The sequence below is a fragment of the Argentina silus genome, assembly GCF_951799395.1.
Source record: "Argentina silus genome assembly, chromosome: 2".
NCBI lineage: Eukaryota > Metazoa > Chordata > Actinopteri > Argentiniformes > Argentinidae > Argentina > Argentina silus.
This window is the reverse complement of record NC_139656.1, coordinates 23,053,857-23,076,642: the sequence shown is the minus strand read 5'-3', so window position 1 is coordinate 23,076,642 and position 22,786 is coordinate 23,053,857. Positions and strand designations below refer to the sequence as shown.

The 22,786-nt window shown below is 45.4% G+C and overlaps 1 protein-coding gene across 2 annotated transcripts; it reads right to left on the bottom strand.

The window, feature by feature from the left end:
• Positions 1-2,073: 2,073 nt before the first annotated feature.
• pof1b (POF1B actin binding protein) lies at positions 2,074-20,276 on the bottom strand. 2 transcript variants are annotated; one of them, XM_083697372.1, is made up of 13 exons: positions 19,651-20,276; positions 18,633-18,758; positions 11,074-11,303; positions 10,253-10,286; positions 9,833-9,913; positions 9,486-9,578; positions 9,215-9,328; positions 8,762-8,914; positions 7,895-8,014; positions 7,432-7,560; positions 6,329-6,399; positions 5,994-6,108; positions 2,074-4,328 (listed from the first exon to the last, which is right to left on the bottom strand). In XM_083697372.1, exons 1-13 carry the CDS (start codon positions 20,098-20,100, stop codon positions 4,308-4,310), a joined length of 1,737 nt encoding a protein of 578 aa, XP_083553498.1. In that variant the 5' UTR covers positions 20,101-20,276; the 3' UTR covers positions 2,074-4,307. The 2 variants fall into 2 exon arrangements, with proteins under 2 accessions (XP_083553498.1, XP_083553499.1); XM_083697373.1 differs by having other exon boundaries at positions 2,074-4,285.
• Between the last annotated feature and the right edge of the window lie 2,510 nt (positions 20,277-22,786).

Sequence of the window (22,786 nt, the reverse complement as noted above, 5' to 3'; positions counted from 1 at the left end):
AATGGAAAATAATGAATTATTTGGAAACATATATTCCTAGGCCTACAGGTGCAAACACTCACAAATGCACATGAGCAAACCCTCCCTCTTTGACCCTCTCTCTCTCCATCCATCACACACACACACACACACACACACACACACACACACACACACACTCTGTAAACCCAATATCCTCTCTGGCCCCAGGGGCTTACAGTGCAAAGGCAGTGCAGGCAGGAAGAGAGAGACTGCATTATCCACATCAAAGCCCTGAATTATCAGCCATAATCAATGCTTCCCCATTACCCCGGCTCTCGCTGCCTCACCCATCTAGCCCACACTGCCTCCCCATGCCTCCCCCATCTAGCCCACACTGCCTCCCCCCTACCTCACCCATCTAGCCCACACTGCCTCTTCCTGCCTCACCCATCTAGCCCACTGCCTCCCCCATCTAGCCCACACTGCCTCCCCCAGCCTCACCTATCTAGCCCACACTGCCACTCCCCTGCCTCCCCCATCTAGCCCACACTGCCTCCCCCAGCCTCACCTATCTAGCCCACACTGCCACTCCCCTGCCTCCCCCATCTAGCCCACACTGCCTCCCCCTGCCTCACCCATCTAGCCCACTGTCTCCCCGCCTCAGCCACTGCCTCCCCTATCTAGCTCACTGCCTCGCCCTGCCTCCCACATCTAGCCCACTGCCCCCCCTGCCTCACCCATCTAGCCCACTGCTTCCACCATCTAGCCCACTGCCTCCCCCTGCCTCCCTTATCTAGCCCACTGCCTCCCCCAACTAGCCCACTGCCTCCCTTATCTAGCCCACTGCCTCGCCCCTCTAGGTCACTGCCTCCCCCTGCCTCCCCCATCTAGCCCACTGCCTCCCCCATCTAGCCCACTGCCTCCCCCATCTAGGTCACTGCCTCCCCCTGCCTCCCCCATCTAGCCCACTGCCTCCCCCATCTAGCCCACTGCCTTCCCCTGCTTCCCCCATCTAGCCCACTGCCTCACCCATCTAGCCCACACTGCCTCCCCCATCTAGCCCACTGCCTCCCCCTGCCTCCCCCATCTAGCGTGTGTGCGTGTGTGCGTGCGCGTATGTGTGTTTTTGCATGGACTCAGACAGACTCAAACTTACTGTGTAGAACCTCTGGCACTGAAGACAAAACATCAGCAGCCTTTAGAAGCCATAGAATTCCAACTCCATTCTCCAGAAGCAATGGAGTATCTACAAGACCAGCAACCCCCCCCCCCCCCCCCCCGCCCATCACTAATTCATGAAGCATGCATAAAATTGGCCATGTAATCAATTCAGTCAAGAAATGTGTCACAAAAGAATTTCACAAAACATCTCAGTTTGATTAAGCATTTCACACCTGCAATCAATAACAATTGCAGTTTACTATTAAGAGTAATGAGTCCATCTACGACGACAAGAATAACACATCCTGTAATGCTATCACTTACACTATCACTTAACTACCACTGCCATTAGTTCTATTAGTGTTGCAATGACGACTACTGTACCACCATGTCTCCTACTACGACTGTTATTACCGCTACCGAGGAGAGAGAGATAGTGTTACTAATAGCAGGCCAGGCCATGTGTGCATCGTCAGACAGATCAGTGAATGGACTCAAAATGGTTGACAGCCAAGCCCTACAGAGCTATCATGACCTCATTCACTCAGAGCAGAGAGGCTGCTCCCTATCACTCCCCTGACACCGGGGCAAGCCTGTGTGTCGCTGGCCCCCTCTGCTGGCAGGAGACGGTATAGTAAAAGCACCAGGATGGTTGGGGGAGGTGACCCCGACTGACTGAGGGCACAAGTTAGATATATCGAGTTCTAGAGGGGAAAAAAAAACTAACCACTATGCTGCCACCAAATGTTCCATGGCAATAACATTCTCATATGCCAGCCAATTCATATGCCAACACGCCACCCAGCTCTGATGTGAAGCTTTGTTAGGGAAACACCATAAAAACTTAAACATAGAGATCGCAGATACTCCTCTTAGATTGAATAAACAAAACAAAAACATATTGCATCATACAATAACAACATAAGCATACATGAAAATTAAAGGCAAGGCTCATGTAGACAATAAACATTTTATTTAGACAGTGAGTATAACAACAAATAATCCCATCAGAATAGATTAACAAACAAATGGTTGGATAAAGGGATGAGGCCCTTGGCTAGGTGATATTGACTAAATGATTGGAAGTTGGAGAATGCAGACAAGCAGTACCTCAAACTAGAAACAAGTACAGTCACATGACAATACGATTAAATGAACATGACAAATCTATCAGTGTATGACTAACATTAGAGCTTATTTACTTCTCTAACATGGTGATGAACAAAGCCTTAACACAGTGCAGCCTTAAAACTAACATGACAAGGACACGACACAGTGTAGAACATATTGTTGCCTCACAGCGCCACCTGTTGGTGAATATAGTGTATCAGATTCATTTTGTCAAGAGCTCGTCACAACAAGGACTCCATGGCAACAGTGGCTGCTGGTTCCAATCACTGCCTTATTTAATCAGTTCAACTTTAATATATTCAACTGAGCAGGTACACTCCCTGGCCAATCAGTGACATTCATTAGATAATTACTGTACCAGCAGACACTGCAGCCCTCAAAGACCAGAGGTGAAGAGTCGTGACCTTTGTTTTAGTGTTCTGTTTGGCCCTACTGTACACAATAACTCCTCTTTCCTACAGTTTTCTTTGTCTCGCTGTGTGCTGTTTGATTGATGGTGTGACAGAAAACCGCACCTCAAAATAGTACTTGCATGCAGCACCTATGATTTAATCTGTTTCACTTTGACATACTGTGTTCTAGCGCCAACCCCAACATTCACATTTCAGTGGCTGAAAAGAAAAAACAAAACGCACCTAAAAAGTGACATGTTTACATTTGAATCGTGATTTGAATGTAGCTTAGACATGTATTTCCAGTAGTGTGTGCAGGGTTGGTGTTAATTTGGATGAACACTGAGCTGAATACTGCGCTCGCTGACTAGGCCCAACTCCAAGGCTCTATTTTTATAGAAGAAAAATCGACAATAAACAAAACTATATCTACTTGGACAGAACATGCATAACATCACTTGTGTTACTTAGACATTCATGCATTTGAAGTGGAGAGGACAGACATACATATATATATATATAGTAAGGTTGATAGTGTCAGCAGGGCATGGGCTGGATTTAACCCTGTGCTGACGCATGGGCATATGTGTGCACTGTAGGCCATGGTGCTCGACCACTGCCACACAGATCACAGATTTCAATAAAGAATCTTCATTAAAGATGCCTTATATCCTACGATTAGGCTTAATCTGTATCTAGGAAACCAGCCCTGCAGTCTATGTTATATCATTATCTTTCATTTATACAGGCTACCCCACTAAGCTTTTTATTTGCTGCTGCCTTGGGATGAAGAAGAAGGCCTGTCCCAAGACTGCAACAACACACTAGAAGAAAGACACTCAACATACAGTTTTTCTCCAAATATTGTGCTTCTAAAACCATCTTCCACCATCTTAAACCAAATACAACCAAGGCCCAATCACTTTCCAATCCATCCTATTCCACACACCTGCTTAACCCCCCAATCCCACTCCCCATTTCTTAACCCCAATATCACCAAGCACTCCATTAAATAAACCCTCATTCAAAACATATCAAAACAATATGTAAACAGCAACACATACCCATGCACCTCTTATTAACATATACAGATAAAAATACCTCAAAACAAAATGCATCCAAAAGATCACACGAATAACAGCTACCATTACCACAAAAGAAATGCAAATAATAATAAAAAAAAATAAAAAAATGGCAAAGCGTATTGCCACTCAACATAACTAAACTTCTATATTTACATGCATAGCAACCATAGTAACTCCCCTATCACTTACGGTATAGGAATAATGAATGGTCCCAAAGGCTAGCAGGGCTATGGTGGCTCCATGGAGGCAGCGTAAGCACCACCCTCCCTTTACCCACCCCTGTTTGCTGTAGCATGAGATGCCAACTTAGGTTTAGTAATATTTGGGTCATTAATGATCTGTGTGTCTAGTTCTCATCCCACCAAACAGCAATGCCTCCATACAAACCCCATCTGGCCCAAATCATTCATCCCAAATTTAGGGGTCTTTAACCACCACCAACCCAGAAGCCCTGTGGACAAGGGAGGGGGAGAGGGCAGCATGCGAAGGGAGGGGAGGGAGGGAGGGAGGGAGAGAGAGAGGGAAGGGACGTCTGGTTCTTCTTGTTGTTCATTCCTGTCAGAGAGAAGCAGTTTCTTTAAGAGGATGTAAAGATTTCCTGTTCAGGGTAAACAGAACACGGATACAGGCGTTACAACGTGAAACACTGATCCAACAGCTTTATAATGAAGAAAGAAAAACAATTCTCTGGGAAAGAGGTAGCAAGCAAACCCTTGCCCTTGCTTTAGTGGATAAAAAGCAAATATTTGTTTTCTCACTGTTTCCAACTTAGTGTTTCCTTGGAAATAGAAAAAGCTTGATCTCTAACCCTCTCAGTGACGGTGTTGTTTTGGTTAGTCTAGGGACCAAAGCCTTGCCTTTAGATGTGCTGAGAGACCTGGGAGCTAGCAGAAGATGTCCTATTTTAGCCCTCAGTGTAAAAGTCTGTGCTGCTGTCCCCATGAAGCCATTCCAAACTTACTATCCATCGCATGACTCTCACAAACATGACAAGGATGCCAAGAAGTTGCCTCTGCGATGAAAAATCCACTAAGCTAATGCGAAATTTAGTAGAGTCGAGAGAGAACGTCCACTAATTTCAGTAACAGACAACGGCAGAATTTAGCAAGTCCCCTCTACGCCATCAGACGTCTGGCTCTCGCCAGGACCACAGAGACATCCATCACCATGACCCTCTCAGCAACCCAGCTCCCTACACAGCAGCACGAACCTCTACTGTTGCTTGGCTAAGCAGTGATGACACAGGGAGAACCCAACCCTCTCCTCATCACCACAACCCTCTCACTCACCACCACCACAACCCTCTCACTCACCACCACCACAATCCTCTCACTCACCACCACAACCCTCTCACTCACCACCACCACAACCCTCTCACTCACCACCACCACAACCCTCTCACTCACCACCACCACAACCCTCTCACTCACCACCACCACAATCCTCTCACTCACCACCACAACCCTCTCACTCACCACCACCACAATCCTCTCACTCACCACCACAACCCTCTCACTCACCACCACCACAACCCTCTCACTCACCACCACCACAACCCTCTCACTCACCACCACCACAATCCTCTCACTCACCACCACAACCCTCTCACTCACCACCACCACAACCCTCTCACTCACCACCACCACAACCCTCTCACTCACCACCACAACCCTCTCACTCACCACCATAACCCTCTCACTCACCACCACAACCCGCTCACTCACCACCACAACCCTCTCACTCACCACCACAACCCTCTCACTCACCACCACAACCCTCTCACTACCACCACAACCATCTCAGTAACCTAGGCCCCTATAGCATACTGTTTAGCACGTTGCTTGGTAGTGAGCAGAGTAAATGCCAAATATTACGCCATTGGGCAATTCTAGACTACCTTCACAGTAACCCGGCTCCCTACAGTACAGTCCATACTGTAGCAGACCATGTTTTTGCTGTACTTGCGGGTTCGGGTCAGGTTCGATCATTACTTTATCTGCATGATATGGGGTCAAGTGGGCCTCAGGTCATGTCTATGAGACTGCGGGCGGGTGCGGGTCCATAAATAGCCGACCCGCACATCACTAGTCCTTACTTTCTCACAAAAAAAATCTGATTTCACCCACTCACCCAAACCCTAACCTTGCCCCAACCCTCAGCTGTGACTCTCATCCTAATGACTCATCTACTAACGGATCTGCAGGACACTTTTGTCCTTTCTAACGTGGTCACCTAGTGATTCCTGCCACCCTGCTGCCTCTACCTGTTTGATGATCTGGCCCGACCTCTCGATCACGATGGTCTTGTCCTCCTTCACAGGCGACGTGGACTGGTAGTCATCACTGAGAAGGCCCAGGAGGGGGTACTGGTTCCTGTACCTACACAAGCAGAGAGATCATATCCACATTACATCCTAACTCCTACCATGGCCATGGAGACGATCTGACTGCTCATCCCTGATTGGTTATCAAAGTGAGCTGGCTAACTAACCGTAACCTATTCGGCCCACTGTGGAAGGGAACAGCTAGGGGGCACACACACATGCACATGCATGTAATGGCAGTTGTGTTGTGTCATGCGTCAGGTGACAGAGCTGACCTCTTGGTGATGATGGTCTTGGTGACGCTCTTGGAGCTGTCGGTCTTGTCCTGCTGCAGCCGCCTGATCTCCTGTCAGAGAGGAGTAAACACTGTTCAGAGAGGAGTAAACACTGTTCAGAGAGGAGTAAACACTGTTCAGAGAGGAGTAAACAGTCAGAGAGGAGTAAACACTGTTCAGAGAGGAGTAGACTGTCAGAGAGGAGTAAACAGTCAGAGAGGAGTAAACACTGTTCAGAGAGGAGTAAACACTGTTCAGAGAGGAGTAGACTGTCAGGGAGGAGTAAACAGTCAGAGAGGAGTAAACAGTCAGAGAGGAGTAGACTGTCAGAGAGGAGTAGACTGTCAGAGAGGAGTAAACAGTCAGAGAGGAGTAAGCAGTCAGAGAGGAGTAAACAGTCAGAGAGGAGTAAACTGTCAGAGAGGAGTCAGTCAATTAGAGAGGAGGGGCCAGTGCTGTCACACAGGTGTTAACATTAGTAGCAGTGAGTGTCAGGAAAAACACATTCCTGAGGTGAAATGCGCTGTGTGTGTGTGTGTGTGTGTGTGCGTGCGTGCGTGCGATCCCACAGAGAGCATTAAGAAAAACACTCTTACAAAGAATGCAGTTGGACTCGCCTGACGAAAAAAAACTTGACTAACAAATGAGATGACAGACCCTGAAACAGGAGGAGAACTGTTTATGGGAAAGGTATTGCAAAATCTCTCTACTGTTTTCCCTCATCTAAACCGGTTGGTTTGGTTTTCAGGAATGTGTTGCTTTCATGGTATGCTAATTCACCCCAAAGGCAAAGTTTGTGGCAACAGTTTTATACCTCAAAAGAAGTCTAAAGTTTCAATGTATTTGTATCTATTCCATTTCATCTGTTAGGGTTTGATCCAGCTAAATGCTTTCAAGTGAGATCAGCAGACCTGATTCCCAAATGAAAGGAAGATATCGGCACTGCATAATTAGATGGACTCTAAGCTAAATGTACACACATTTTGGGGGGTATGAAAACATCTGACAAACTTTTCAGAAAAGTTTTTTTTCTGAAAAGTTTGGGTTGTGTTGGTCATGTGACCCACGTATGACCCCTGTGTGACCTCTGTGTGCCCTCTGACCTCTTCCTGGCGTGTGATGATGGTCTGGCGCTGCTCCAGTGTTGTCAGCAGCTCTGAGATGCGCAGTTGCAGGCTCTTGTCTCCTGACCGCTCCGTGGTGAACTCTGTCTGGATCTTCAATATCTGGGACTGAGGGAGAGAGAAAGACAGAGAGAGACCCAAACACCCGAACCCACACCCACACCCACACCCACACCCACACCCACATCCGCACACACACCCACACACCCACACACACACACACACACACACACACACACACACACACACACACACACACACACACAATACTACTGTTACTATAGTACTACAGTAATACTACTGCAAAACACCACTACAGCTGCTGCAATGACTACTAGATGAACCTGAGACGAGGAGGCAGACATGACTCCTTCCCTCTATCCCTCCTTCCCTCTATCCCTCCTTCCCTCTATATCTCCATCCCTCCATCTGTCCTTCTCACCCTGAGGCTCTGCAGTTCCTTGTCCTTCTCCATGCGTAGAGAGCTGAGCTGGTCTTTGTAGGTGCGAGACAGCTCCTCTGTCTTAACCTGTAGAGTGGTGCTGCTGCCCTGGCCCGCCAGCTGGACAGACAGACAGACAGACAGACAAGGAAACAGGGTGAGTAATCACTCTGAACCGCAAGTGTATAATCTAACGTGTGTTGCCATACCTTTCACGTCAGTGGAGGTGAAGGAAAGGAGACAAGGAGAGACTATTGAGATACACTCAGAGTTCCCTTAGTTACCCATTAGCATCACTGGTCCGCACGCAAAACCACTCATCACTGGTCCGCATTCGAAACCACTCATCACTGGTCCGCACTCAAAACCACTCATCACTGGTTCGCACTCAAAACCACTCATCACTGGTCCGCATTCGAAACCACTCATCACTGGTCCGCACTCAAAACCACTCATCACTGGTCCGCACTCAAAACCACTCATCACTGGTCCGCATTCGAAACCACTCATCACTGGTCCGCACTCAAAACCACTCATCACTGGTTCGCACTCAAAACCACTCATCACTGGTCCGCATTCGAAACCACTCATCACTGGTCCGCACTCAAAACCACTCATCACTGGTCCGCACTCAAAACCACTCATCACTGGTCCGCACTCAAAACCACTCATCACTGGTCCGCACTCAAAACCACTCATCACTGGTCCGCACTCAAAACCACTCATCACTGGTCCGCACTCAAAAGAGAGTCATCTATTCATTCAAGAAGTTCTAGACAAGGGGGAAGGCAGAGGTGAGTTCAGCGGAGGGCAGGGTCGTAGGGGGAGGGGAGGGTCGTAGGGGGAGGGGAGGTGGTGGTAGCCTGCCTTCTGTCTCAGCATCTCATTCTCCTTCTCCATGGCCCGCTTGCTGCCTTCCAGCTCTTTGATGCGGTATTCCCGTCCTGAGTCTGAGGTACGGCTGCTCATGATCTGGGTCTCCAGGGTCCTCTGGGACGAGCTGCTCTCCTTCAGAGACATCTAGGGATGGATGGAGAGAGACACGTTACACACACGTACGCACGCTTGACACACACATACACATACACATACACACACACACACACACACATACACACACATACACACACACACACACACACACACACACACACACACACACACACACACACACACACACACACACACAGGGCTCTCTTTCAGAGACACCTAGAGATTGATGGACAGAGTTACATTCATACTGTACTGGGCTGACACACACACACACACACACACACAAACAAACACACCCACACACACGTCTATGATGGAGCCCCCTACCTGTAGCTGGCGGTTGTTCTCCCTCACGGCCGCTAGGAGGCTGTCATACTGCTGGGCCTGGTCAGTCTTGAAGCTCAGATCTCTCTCCAGGGATTCCTTGTCACTCTCCAGACGCTAGGAGAGCAGAGAGAGAGAGAGAGAGAGAGGATGAGCAGCACTGAACTCACTGCTGTCAGTAAGAATCTCCATTTTGCGACAGTTCAAGTGGGCACTTCAACTAAAAAAGAATAACTGTTCTCGAAGATTCACAGCGTTTAAAATGTTTGCTTACCTTCAGGTCATCCGCCATGTGGATCAGCTCCTCCCTCAGACTACTGAAGGTGGTCAGGAGTAGACGCATGCTCTTATCCGCAGTCAGACGGGTCTGAGGGAGGGAGGGAGAGAGAGAGGGAGGGAGGGAGAGGGGGAGAAGAAAAAGTGAGGGATAAAGGTAAAAGGTATGCAAGGAATGTGAGAGAAAATTAAAGTGACAGATAGATGGACAGAGAGAGAGAGAGAGAGTGAGTGAGAAGAAGTGACAGCAAGGAAGCGAGAAGGACAGGTTAGAGGTAATCACACAGCTCCGGGCACTGTCTAAGGCTGTGGCTGGCAGGAACATGCTGTAGGAACAAGTCTTACCTGCAGCAGGTAGCGGATCTGCTGCTTGGTCAGCTCTGACGAACCTTTGGGAATCAGAGCCTCTACCTCCTCTTTCTCCACCTGGAGAAACACACACACACGCACAGACACAGACACGGACACAGACGCACACAGACACACACAGACACACACAGACACACACAAACATAAACATTTATTGTTTTTCCCTGTTCCTAGTGGTTGCTACAAAATATAAAGTGACCACACAACATTGTGAATGATCACTATTCCTATTTAAACAGGGGTCCTGAGCACTCTACAGTAAATGAGTAGTCTAGGATAAAATTTGCTGTATAACTAAAGCATTACTGCTTAAACCATACAATAAGTGTATCTTGTTGTGTAAAAGTGTCATGTAAGCTCCCAGTGCCCAACCTCCCAACCTCCCAACCTCCCTACCTTGTAGTCGTTGCTGGGGTCCATGAGGTGTTTCCTGGCAGGGAAATGGAAAGGTAAACACTTGAGGACATGACAGGACATGAGAGGTGTGTGTGTTCACACATTAGTCAAATGAGACTGGCCTCACTAGTCTAGTAAATCATCAGCTTGGTCCTGTCTGAGCGGGTTCACAGGCTGATGAGCAGAGGTGTGTTTTCTCAGTGAATCATAGACCTCCACAGTACACACAACAGTCTGAGGGGTTTAACGTCTGTCGGTCGACTTATTATAGGGCATTTGAGGTGTATTTGAAAAGAGATATATGACTCTTTACTGTAAATCAACTTTGCAGTTCAATAATATACCCACATCTTTAATCTAAAGTAGAACTGATTGAATGCTATGGACTGGTTAAAAAATTATTATGTATAAAAATAAAAATAAAAAGATGATGTACCTGAAACCCTCTTTTATGGCCGTGTCTACCAAGGACTCTTAGAAGACACATTGCCTCAAACCTCTACAGACCTAATGGCCTGGTCTGGCAAGCTGAGTTAGAGTAGAGGCCCTATCAGCCACTGGAAGAGTTCAAGTTCATCTTCAAACTTTTATCATACAATTAGCTTGAAATGGCAGTTTGCCTTTGGCTCAAATACAGGAAGGACAAATGGAAAAGACCAAAACAGTGCACACAAATATCACAAAGATGCATCGTGATATATAAATGTAAGAGAGAATATGTTCTCAGTCAACTTACATGGTCAAATAAGGGTTATATTTCTCTTAAAAATATAAATAAAGATAAGATAAGTGAGACACATTGTCATAAATGTTCAACCCACCGTCCACGGATCTTGGCCACATGTTCAGAGATACAGGTGTGGATGTCACAGTTCTTCCTGTAGACCTCGGCCAGTAGCTCTCCAAAGTACCGCGTGTCCATCTTGATCGCAGGTGGCAGCTCCACCACCTCACTCCTTCTATCCACTTCATGCACTTTCTCTATCACCCTCACCACCACCCTCTCCTTCACCTTGATGATCTCCTCCTCCACTTCTTCCACCTCCTCCACCTCCTGAGGACAAAGAGAGCAGGGAAAGTTAAAAGACAAACATCATCTGTAAAAATGAAAGTCACTCTCATGTTTTGTGGGACAGATAGCCAATAGAATACCAAAACAAACACCAATCCATCACAAAAGAGGGGAGTGACAGATTCCTCTCTTAGGATCTCTGTTTAACTCAGAGAGAGTGTTGAGAGAGTGTTCGAGAGAAAAAAGGAGAGAGCGAAACCTCAACCACGGCTACATGACTGCAGAGAGGTCAAAGGTTGACCCATCATATTGACTTACATTTCACAGAGGGGGACATCAAAATGCTGATGCTTTCTATGCACAATGAGTGAATGATGACATATCCACAAAGTTATTCCAGTTCTATGGACACACCTCTTCTGAGCTGGTGCCAATATATCACAGTGCTAAAATGTCACCAAGACATCTACCATGATTTACATCATGACACTAATAACACATGTACACATATTACAATACAATCCTAGCCGCAGGTTACATCCGTCATACAGCTGAATCATTGCTGACAGAATGAAGGATTGAGTAGCATGACTGACATCATAACTTTACATTGACTGTTCTAGAACATTCAGAGTCAAAGACTTATTAAACAGAGTAGGTTCATGCCCTGCAGAATCTGGGTCTATTGTTAGAGATCCCATCAACAGTTCCAGAACAGAGTCTCAAAGCTTGTGACAGTTCCATGAATCTATCCACAGGTGAGGCAGGTTTCAGATGTGCTACTGATGATGGCTTCTACAAAGTCAACGACCATGTGATCGAGGCTGCCACCGTGCTAGTAAGAACATGGCCACAACTACAGGCTGGTTACAGAGCAGAGTCAACTCTTATGTAACACCAAGCCACTGTTCCCTCACTCTACAAACACCTGTCACTCACGCACATTTGTTTGCAAAAGCGTGGAGCGGGGGGTGGGGGTGGGGGGATGCTGGGGTGGTTACTCCAATAATAAAGTTACAAAAAATTATTAGAATCCTTGATTAGAATTTATTGTATAATTTGTAAAAAATAATTACTGGCAAAGTTCATTTTTATATTGAAAAACAGGAAGCAAACATGTTCTGGTTCTAATCATATATACACATTATGTCAATGGTTCTGAGCTGCAAAGGCTATATAGCCTATTTTTTTCTCAATAAAGCATTTAACAAAGCAGGGTTTTTCCCAATACGATTACTAGGATTAATCGTCAGAGTAATCGATAATTGATTACCGAAATATCTGATAGTTTCAGCCCTACCAGAGTCTGACTACACACAAAGTTTTCTTCCTTTCTCACTGTGACTGCCGATGGCACTTGTTCTTATCAAAGGTTTTACTGATGTATAGTTCATTTGCTTACTTTGACAAATGTAATTATTGTAAGTTGCTTTGGATAAAAGTATCTGCTAAATGACTTAAATCTAACTGTAAATGGTAATAACAGTAAACAATGTATATGGAATCAGACATGAGACATTAGTATGGCTTAAACAATATTTAGATGACAGCTTTAAAAACAGTTTGTCAGCTCCACCCCTCTCGTTGTCCTGGCCTGCATTGGCATTATTGTACAGATGACTCTCACAGTTTTCCTTCAGGAGTGACTCTGATGACTTCACCTGGCTCCAAAGCAGGGCCACACCCAGGGGTGGAGGCTGATCCCGTCTTTGGGAATGGAGGGCCGGGGAGAGACTCAGTCTGAGCAGTTCTCTATCTGTCTCATGGCCGACTGATAATGCTCTGACTCCTCCCACCCGCATTAGGCTCCATGGTCTTCCTTTATCCACTATCTGAAGCTCATCTCTCCTCAAATGCCACAACTCCCTAGCCCAGGGAGGCCTTTGTGTGGAAGAGAAGTACCTTAGATGGTGCCCTTTGAGCCGACTCTGGCTCAGTTTCAACTTTCCCCGCTTAGGGATAAGGGTGGGTCTGGCAACTGGATTGTGGGGCCCTGTAATGGCTGGCTGTATACACTCACCGGCCACTTTATTAGGTACACCTTGCTAGTACCGGGTTGGACCCCCTTTTGCCTTCAAAACTGCCTTAATTCTTTGTGGCATAGCTTCAACAAGGTGCTGGAAACATTCCTCAGAGATTTTGGTCCATATTGACATGATAGCATCACGCAGTTGCTGCAGATTTGACGCCTGCACACCCATGATGCGAATTTCCCATTCCATCACATCCCAAAGGTCAAAAAATTCAAATCACCTTTCTTCCCCATTCTCATGCTCGGTTTGAACTTCAGCAGGTCGTCTTTACCATGTCTACATACCTAAATGCATTGAGTTGCTGCCATGTGATTGGCTGATGAGCAGTTGAACAGGTGTACCTAATAAAGTGGCCAGTGAGTGTATGTACAGTATCAGTGCTCAATATATGGCCCATCTTTACCCTGAAAACTACACCGTAAAATGCCATTGTAGACTATTAGTAACAATGCAATACCTCTTTTATAAGTAAAAGAGGGATTAACGAAAGAGTGTCAAATGTCCCTTGTTATGATCTCTTGGCTAGTGTACAAGTTTAGAAGAGGTGGAATGTTTACGTCTGTTGCCTGATCTGACATGATGTGAGTTTCAGGCTGGTGTTACTTTAGAGTGCCAGAGAGAGAGAGAGAGAGAGAGAGAGAGAGAGAGAGAAAAAAAAAGAGAGTGCCAGTAGACTGAGCGTGAGAGAGAGAGTGTTCCCTGTTTGATCTCTTCCCTCTTATCAAAGGTCCACAGCAGGTGTGGCAGAGGAAGAGCAGTCCAACCAGATTCTACACAGACTAGGGAGCTAATAGGAACTATGCTTTTGAGCAGGTTGGCTTCGAACATTACAATAGGTTGTTCTAGTGCAGCTTGGGCAATTTAACATTTTGATCGAGGACCTCTTTGTTAAAACATTTTTTTATAGTTTTTCCTGATTGTTTTATAATATTGTAATTTTGTATGACGTATGGTTGTAAACTGTGTGTATGCAGGGCTCCTTTGTAAAACAGACCTTGGTCTCAATGGGACTCCCTGCCAAAATAAAGCTGAAATAAAAAAAGTGCGGTTGGAAGACCACCAACATGGCACAGCTCAAAGACCCCACACGGAGCAGCTCCACTCGCCAACTAACCAAGAAACTAGATATCGGCCTTCTCATATCTCCATCTCTCTCTCACAACCCTCCTCATGCCGCCTTAAGTGACTTTCACCCACTCAGCACCGCCCCCATTCCCCAGCCCATCGGCCCTGTAGTTTCAAAGTAATCTGTGTTTTGGGTGTAATCACCCAGCGGGGGGGGAAGAGGGTGTCCTTGAACTATGGGTGTCATCTGCAGTGAAAGCGAGATAGAGGCTGTGTTGACAGACAGACAGACAGACAGACAGACAGACAGAGACACATTCACTGGTCCTCGACGCCGCCACTCAACTGGGTTAAAAATACACCTGAGGGCAGATGCAACAGGGTCTGTAAACACTTACTGCTGCCCTCTGAGTCAAGGCTGTCTGTCTCCATACAGTCAGACCTACTGTCTCTGTATCCGTCACCACTACAAGATGAACAGACCCATTTCTTCAGGCTACATCTTGCACGCACGCATTTAGGATTTGCATATTGGCTGTGTTCCTAGACATCATCACATAATGTGTTTGTCATAGTTGAAATACCTTCGTACTAATCAAAGACCTGCCTACTTGGAAGGGTTGGTGATGATACAGTCTGCTGAGCCTAACCCAATCATTATAGCTATTATTAACACACACCCATCCTAATTACACCTGACCAGCTTTCCCTCTCATTGAGTCAGGGTTTAGTCCCACACACACACACACACACACACACACACACACACACACACACACACACACACACACACACACACACACACACACACACACACACACACACACACACACACACACACACACACACACACACACACACACACACACCTCACTACTGATCCTATAGTCATTAATAAAGAAAGAAGAACACCCTCTTTATGATTCAGATATCTTCTTGACAAAGCTCTTACAAACCCAGTCATATTCCTTGTCTACATTAGTTAGTTAATACCTCACTTCATTGTTTTGTACAACATATACTTTATTCCACGGATACAAATGGCTTCAAACAAACATGGAACAAGTGTATCTTGGTGTAAAATCTGAGAAAGGAATCCCCTTAAGCTAACTATATCCAGTTATCCAATACGTGAAGTCAATACATCATCACTTCACCTGTAAGTATGTCAGGTCCTCTAAGGGTGTATTGCCTCATCCACAAAGGCTCTCTGTGTCCTGTGTCCCCTGTGATCTAGGTCAGTGTGCAAGTTTGGGCCCAGGGCATCTCTGTTACACTGTAATATTAGAGGGAAGCTATTGTGACCCTGGCTGTGCAAAATGGAGTGGGGAAGTGTCAGCTTTCTGCTTTCCAACAGGCTAAGAATGTGAGGGGGTGAAGGTAAACAATAACAGAATCCAGGGGTGGTTGAAATAGAGGAAATATGAAAATGCTATGATGAGATCGGTATAAGTACACACACACACACACACACACACACACACACACACACACACACACACACACACACACACACACACACACATACACATACACATACACATACACACACACACACACACACACACACACACACACACACACACACACACACACACACACACACACACACACACACAGGCCAATTTTATATAATTTAGGTTGCCACATAGTAAGCATGATAGGAACACTACTTGAAAATAAATATGCATAAGGATTCCCTCTCTTTGTTTCAACCTGTACACCAGACCTGTAAACACTAGTCGTTGTCCTTAAAACAGAAAGATAGATAGTGACTGAGTCAGAGAGCAACTATCTTCTAACTCTAGTGTTAACTCCCTCTCAAGGATGAGGACCTCACTTTATCATCATGGCACAAGAATGCCAATAAAATACCAAGCCCAGTCTTTCAAACAGTCGTTATCACCACAGGCTGCAAATCCAGTGGGTGTTTCCCACCTAGTGTGGGAATGTACGACAGAGAGAAGCGTCTTGATTGAAATGCCAATTAGACCGCCCGTATGTGAAAATATAATGACGTAGCAACATTCTGGAATCTCCATCAAAAAGTCACTACAAAGGCAGTAAGGCCTAGTTTATTCTCTGGAAAAATGTATGCATCAGCCTTCCCCAGGCCGACTGTCATGTGGGATGGCAATCAAATAATCTTGAGTGCAAGTTGACAGACTGTTGACAATGTTGACAGACACCAATAGCAGACTCCAAAGGACAACTCAAAGCCTAGAATCAATACTAGACATTGACAGCTTTCTTATGCCTGCACAAATGATGTGACAGAACACACCTGACTTAACAGAAACACCTGTCAAGCCAATTGTCCCATTACTTTTAGGTACCCTAAAATAGGGGGACTATGTATGTGACAACACACTATGTAAGTGTTGTCATTTCTGAATGGTGAAACCATCATGTACACAAACACCATCAGATAAAGCTGAGAATCTCTACTTTAACCTCATAGTAATTGTTTGATTTCGAATCCAAACTAGAGCCGAAAGAAGAAAAAATGCCTCACTGTCCCATTACTTACTCAGGGCACTGTACATACATACATGCATACATAGGTAAGACACCTATTCTCTACTTCCAGGAATCATCAAGCTGGCTGGCATCACCTTCCGTGTGAAACTGCCAACCACACCAATAATTAAATCAACATGTTTCCTGAGCTTTCCAAAGAAAAGCAAACAACTGAATTCTTGTTGTAAGATTAAACACACTGGGCCTGTCCAAACACAAACTGACATGACAACAACCTGAAATAACCACGGTAACATGCAAATGACTCCTCAGTCTCTCAGTCCCACACCCTCAGAGCTGAAAAAAGTAGTTCCTCTACAACACACATACATGCATACAAATTAACCTACAGGAACACTCTACTTCATTACGCCAATAGAAAGACTTCAATCATCTCCCACAGCATTTCCCCCCAGTGCTTACACACCACACTTTCTGATTCAGAGCTACGTCTCGCAGCCAGTTAATTCACTCCCACTAAGGCCAGGTTTGAGTCATTGTTATTCCAGGCTTATATGCGCTGTGCAAAAACACACACAAACTTTAACATGACATGAACATGTAATGTGTTATTGCACGTGTGTGCTTGAATTGTTGGGCGCTGATGTCTATTAGGTTTCTCTGATGCAGTCTTTGTAGTGGTTGTGTGAGTGTGTGTTTGAGAGTCTAACATTGTTATTTTACCTTTGGCCTAAATAAGCCATGACTATGATAATACATAGCTGACGCTTTCGTCCAAATATACAAATATACATTGCAGTGAGTGCATACATTTTTCAGTATATATGATCCCAGCAGGAATCGAACCCTCAACCTAAGCGTTGTTAGCGCCATGCTCTACCAACTGAGCCACAGAGGACCATATGAAGAAGTATACTGGTGAGCAGCAACAAAGAGCAGTACTGGGTGTTCCCAGCTAACTGGCATCAAAGCTACAGTAGGTGATAACAACATAAATCTGTCTCTCTGACAACAGATCAGATCAAAGGGAGCTACCAACCACAGCAAAGGCTTCTGGGACACGGGCTGACTCACCCTAGTTCCGCCCAGTGTGATTAGTATTGAGCAAGACCAAGGACTAGCCTACATTTATGACACTTATGAACAAAGTTCAGTTGTAATACTGTTCTCCCTCAGTAACTGTGCATTGTAGTGTACAAGCCAAGCTTCGCCCAATGGGTGGGTCTATGGGTGTGTCTCTGGGAAACTGATTAATCATATGGAATGGAATAATTTCCAGCTCTGGCTGGCTTATTGTTCTGTTAAAAGCAGCGGGTAGACTTGTTCAAAGAGCTGAGGATGTGAAACATGTTGCTACAGTAGGCTAGCTCACCAGCATCCAGCATAATGCTGACCAATGCTCCACACTGCACCACTGGGTTCTACCTAAAACACAGGTGATGGGGAAACAGCTGTGAACTGGAATTAGGTCCCAGTTCATTTCTGTGTCTGTGTGTGTGTGTGTGTGTGTGTGTGTGTGTGTGTGTGTGTGTGTGTGTGTGTGTGTGTATGAATAATTGAGTCAAGTACAGAGCTGCTCCAGTAGGTGTGTGTCTGTGTGCACTCTGTAAGTACATGCTTGTGTGTGCCTGTTTAAGAGCGCGTTGTCCTCTAAGTTTGCAGGTGTGCAAGTGCAATGTGTGTGTGTGTGTGTGTGTGTGTGTGTGTGTGTGTATGTGTATGTGTATGTGCATGCGTGCGTGCGTGCGTGCGTGCGTGCGTGCGTGCGTGCGTGCACTTTCTCTCTCACCTCTTCTTCCTCCTCCTCCTCTACCTCCTCCTCCACCTCCACCTCCTCCTCCTCAATGCTTGGCTCGGGGCTCTTGGCGGGGCTAGAAGTCTGGCTGAACACAGAAGGAGCTTTCCCATTGACATTCTGTGAGGCGAGGAGGCAAAGCAACAACATAGTTACACCTTACTTACACATACATTACATGTACAGTAAGTGTAAAGGAGGCGATACGAGAGATCACACATTATTATTGAGGTGCCCTGCCTGAGACTTGGGGGACGGTTGGATCTAAGCCTGGGGTTACACACATTTTATATCTCTACAGGACTGGTTGAGTGATGAACTTCAAAGCGAAACAGCTGTACATTTATGACAGATGGAGCTGAATCAGGAGGGAGTAAGAATCTGTTTTATTTTGTGTAAGGGTGTGTCAGCTAGTTTAAACTTGACTAGGTGTGGTTGCATCATACAATTGTCGCCTGTAGGAGCCAAGCCAGCAGGCAGGCATACATTAATTGTCAGAATTATACACCCCATGATGACTACCATGTCAACATGCCTTTCTCAGGTGCCAGAGGTTCTCACCATGACCATTGGTTGGATTGGTGCAAAAGATTGCTTCTTTACTACTAAATAACTTATAGTGTGGATAGTTAGATAGTGTGGATGCACATTACCATGGTTTCCCTTCTAACTCAACTCCATGCAATGGAGGTGACATCTGTAAGCCTTGTCCAAATTGAGTTAAATTATTTTACTAAATGAAAAAAAATGTACAGTAGGCTAATTATATGCTCTATTCAAGTCAGTTGTACTCTATTCCATATCTTCACACGTGAAGAGGTGGTGGTTTTATCTGGCATAGTCTACATAGGTCACACTGCAAAAATGACATGAGCACCACAAAAAAATGACATGATCCCATGAAACCTTATCACACATAATATTATATATTACACATAATATAACATACATTGTCAATAATAAAATTCTAATCAATAAAACATAATCATGATAATGCAACACATCAGCTCACCTCAATAACCTGCTGTCGGTATACAACCTCCGAGTCTTCCAAGCTACTCACGCTGACCCGGGGCATCACGGTCTGGTAGTACATCGTCTGGGGTACTTGGGGGGCGCTATTGACCAGCATGTAGGACTGCTGCATCATCTGCTGGGGGGCATTATTGACCAGCATGTACGACTGTTGGACGGGGAGGTGTTGCATTGACTGCTGGACGGGGACGTACCGCAGCGTCTCATATCCATTTGTAGCCATTGGCGCTGTCGCTAAACTCACAGTTCTGTACGAACCCTCCAGGTATTGGCCCGTTGATTGTACCGGAGATATTGGCGCTGACCCTACACTCACAGTTCTGTACGAACCGTCCATGTATTTGCCCGGCGATAGAACTGTCGGTGATGGATCCGAGGAAACGCTGACGGTTCTGTATGAGGTGTTGTGAGCGAATGGAACGGACATCTTGACAAAAAACAATCGATTCCCGACCCTAACAGACACTTGCAAACAAAATATGACCAAATAACTCTCTAAAATGTCCTCGGTAGACCATGCGTAACTTCTGCGCTTACCTCCCTGTCGAGCAACCTCAGGAAAATATTTTGCAGAATGAAACTACTGTAACCTCCCCCTCCAAAACCCTCAACTTCCTCGAGTGAGAAAGTACACTGCGGTCCACTGCAACGAAAGCACGGGGGCGGTCTATGCAAATGACCCTCCCTGGCAATCGCTGCGAATGTTGGCGCACCTATAGGGGAGTAGCCAAGGGCTGAAGACAGGTAAAAGTCTTTCCAACTGAACTTTGTGGGAGATGTACTGTATGGAAAGTTTTCATAAGAGACGGGTGTCCACAAATAATATCCCTCTGTTTATCTCATCTGTATCAACAGGTGTTTTTTTCCCTCCTCGGCTACTGACATAGGCCAGCAGCACCACCGACATAAATAGGCCATGTGGATTACCTTCACAGAGTAAAAAACTGTTCCAGTTGCTCTCTTGTAGCCATGCCTGCGGTGGATCTATTGATACAGACGAGCTCTTACGTGCGCCAAGTTCACAGCATCAGTTCCTCACATGTCATCCTCATATAGAGTGCTTCAATTAATACTGGACCATCTAATTAGTCGTTATCGATCCATGGACTGGATACAACGTTTTACTTTAGTTTAAAATTGATTTTACCCTCCAATGAGGGAGGGTATAGGTCGACTACTGAATTCCAATCCCTCGCCCCTGTTCCCCTTGGGAAACTCCATAGCCTATCTGACTTCCTGATCACGGATATTACTGTATAGATAGAAGCTATAATGGTCATCCTAGACTTCTGATGGACTGGGTAATATGAGAACACATGATAGGTGAGATCGATGGAGGCCTACTGCATTTTAATTCTGTTCATTTTAGTTAGTGTAAATGAGATGGTAATAAGAAGCCGCATCAGACTATTGACGTATTTCCAGATGCAATGTGAAGCTACCACCGGACAGATTAAGCATAGTCCTGGACTAAATCACAACTTCAATAGAACATTTCCATTGAAGCCGCTATTAAGTCTGGGATAGAAGAGCGTAGGTTGATTCTTGAAAGTGAAATGAATTATGTGGATACTGCATGCATGGATGCACCACTTGTCGTCACCTGTCCACGCTTGGTAAAACGTGTCAGTCCTCGATCGTGGATCAGGGTTGTGTGAAACTCACCCATCTAGTGGGGCCAGCCCTCGGCGTGAACCCCCACCCCCCAGACAAGATAGGACAAGAAAAGAGGAGCAGGGTGCTGGTGGGACGCAGAGATCAAAATACAATGAGGTGGTTGACTGCTGGTTATATAATGTGAGGGGCTGATGAGTTGAGCAGCAGGTGCAGCTGCAGGTGCAGATGAAGGTGCAGCTGCAGGTGCATCGCCTGAGTCGAGTCATCTCATTGTTTGAAATTCTCCTCCCGAAATGTTATAAACTTCATCAGTTTAAATTACCAATGAACAACAGGAAATCTCATGGATTTGCTTTTAGTTTACAGGACCGAGCCCTTTCCTCTTTGATCAACTGTTTCAATAGGGGATCATGATTACGGTTAAACAGTGTTATAAGCTTGTTTTTTTACTGCACTATTACAAGTCATAACGGTATGTATTATTTGTTATTATACACACACACAAATGACCTGGGACCTAATTCTAGAACCCAGTGGTGCAGTGTGTAATGATAATAATTCAAAACAATAATTTTCATATTTCAGTAACAGTATTGAAAGGATTCAAGCATGCAGGCGCCTCTAAAGCTCCCAGAGTGGACTCTGCCTATTTGGAGAGGCTGTGGAACAAGACTCATTATATTGGTAGAAGCTGTAAGGAAGTAAGGGTTACACATGAAGGTAAGAGTCCTCTGTGGCTCAGTTGGTAGAGCATGGCGCTAACAACGCTTGTGGGTTGTCGGTTTGATTCCCGCTGGGACCATATACACTCACTGAGCACTTTATTAGGAACACTATAATACTAATACTGGGTAGGGCCTCCCTTTGCTCTCAAAACAGCCTACATTTTTCATGGCATTGATTCCACAAGATGTTGGAAACATTCCTTTGAGATTCTGGTCCATGATGACATGATTGCATCACGTAATTCCTGCAGATTTTTCAGGTGCACTTTCAAACTGTGAATCTCCCGTTCTACCACATCCCAAAGGTGTTCTGTTGGAAAATACTATGGGGATGTTATCAATGCATTCTATTACAGTAAATAAAAGCAATAACTTACCATTCAATGCCATCAAATGTATTTAAAGATGGGTTGTTCTTCCCCTTGAAGTCAGCCAAATGTAATGGGCATGGGTACAACGCAGCTATAATTAGCATAAAAGTAGCATTTTTACTCTTCTCATGTATTGGATGTATCCTCAGGTTATACTCCCTTTACTGTTCTTACTTGTGTTATTTACTTGTTATGTGTTCATCTATAGCCTGCAGCAGAGCCATACGTATACAATACATGATTGTATATACATATAGTACTCTATTCTAATATATGGAGATGGCAGTATAAAATCACTGATTCAAAGAGATAATAATTGTGTAGCACTTTAGCAGACATTCCAAGCAACCACCCAACTTTGTGTGGTAAAGCACAATCAGTGTATTGAAACAATCAATGG

What these genes read in the sequence shown, in the direction of transcription:
- pof1b (XM_083697372.1), bottom strand. Translation starts at nt 20,100, where the DNA reads ATGTCCGTTCCATTCGCTCACAACACCTCATACAGAACCGTCAGCGTT. An exon ending in ACCCCAGCAACGACTACAAG is followed by an intron (nt 9,914 to 10,252) that starts GTAGGGAGGTTG and finishes GTGTTTCTCCAG; the next exon opens with GTGGAGAAAGAGGAGGTAGA. An exon ending in AAGACCATCATCACCAAGAG is followed by an intron (nt 6,109 to 6,328) that starts GTCAGCTCTGTC and finishes CTGCTTGTGTAG; the next exon opens with GTACAGGAACCAGTACCCCC.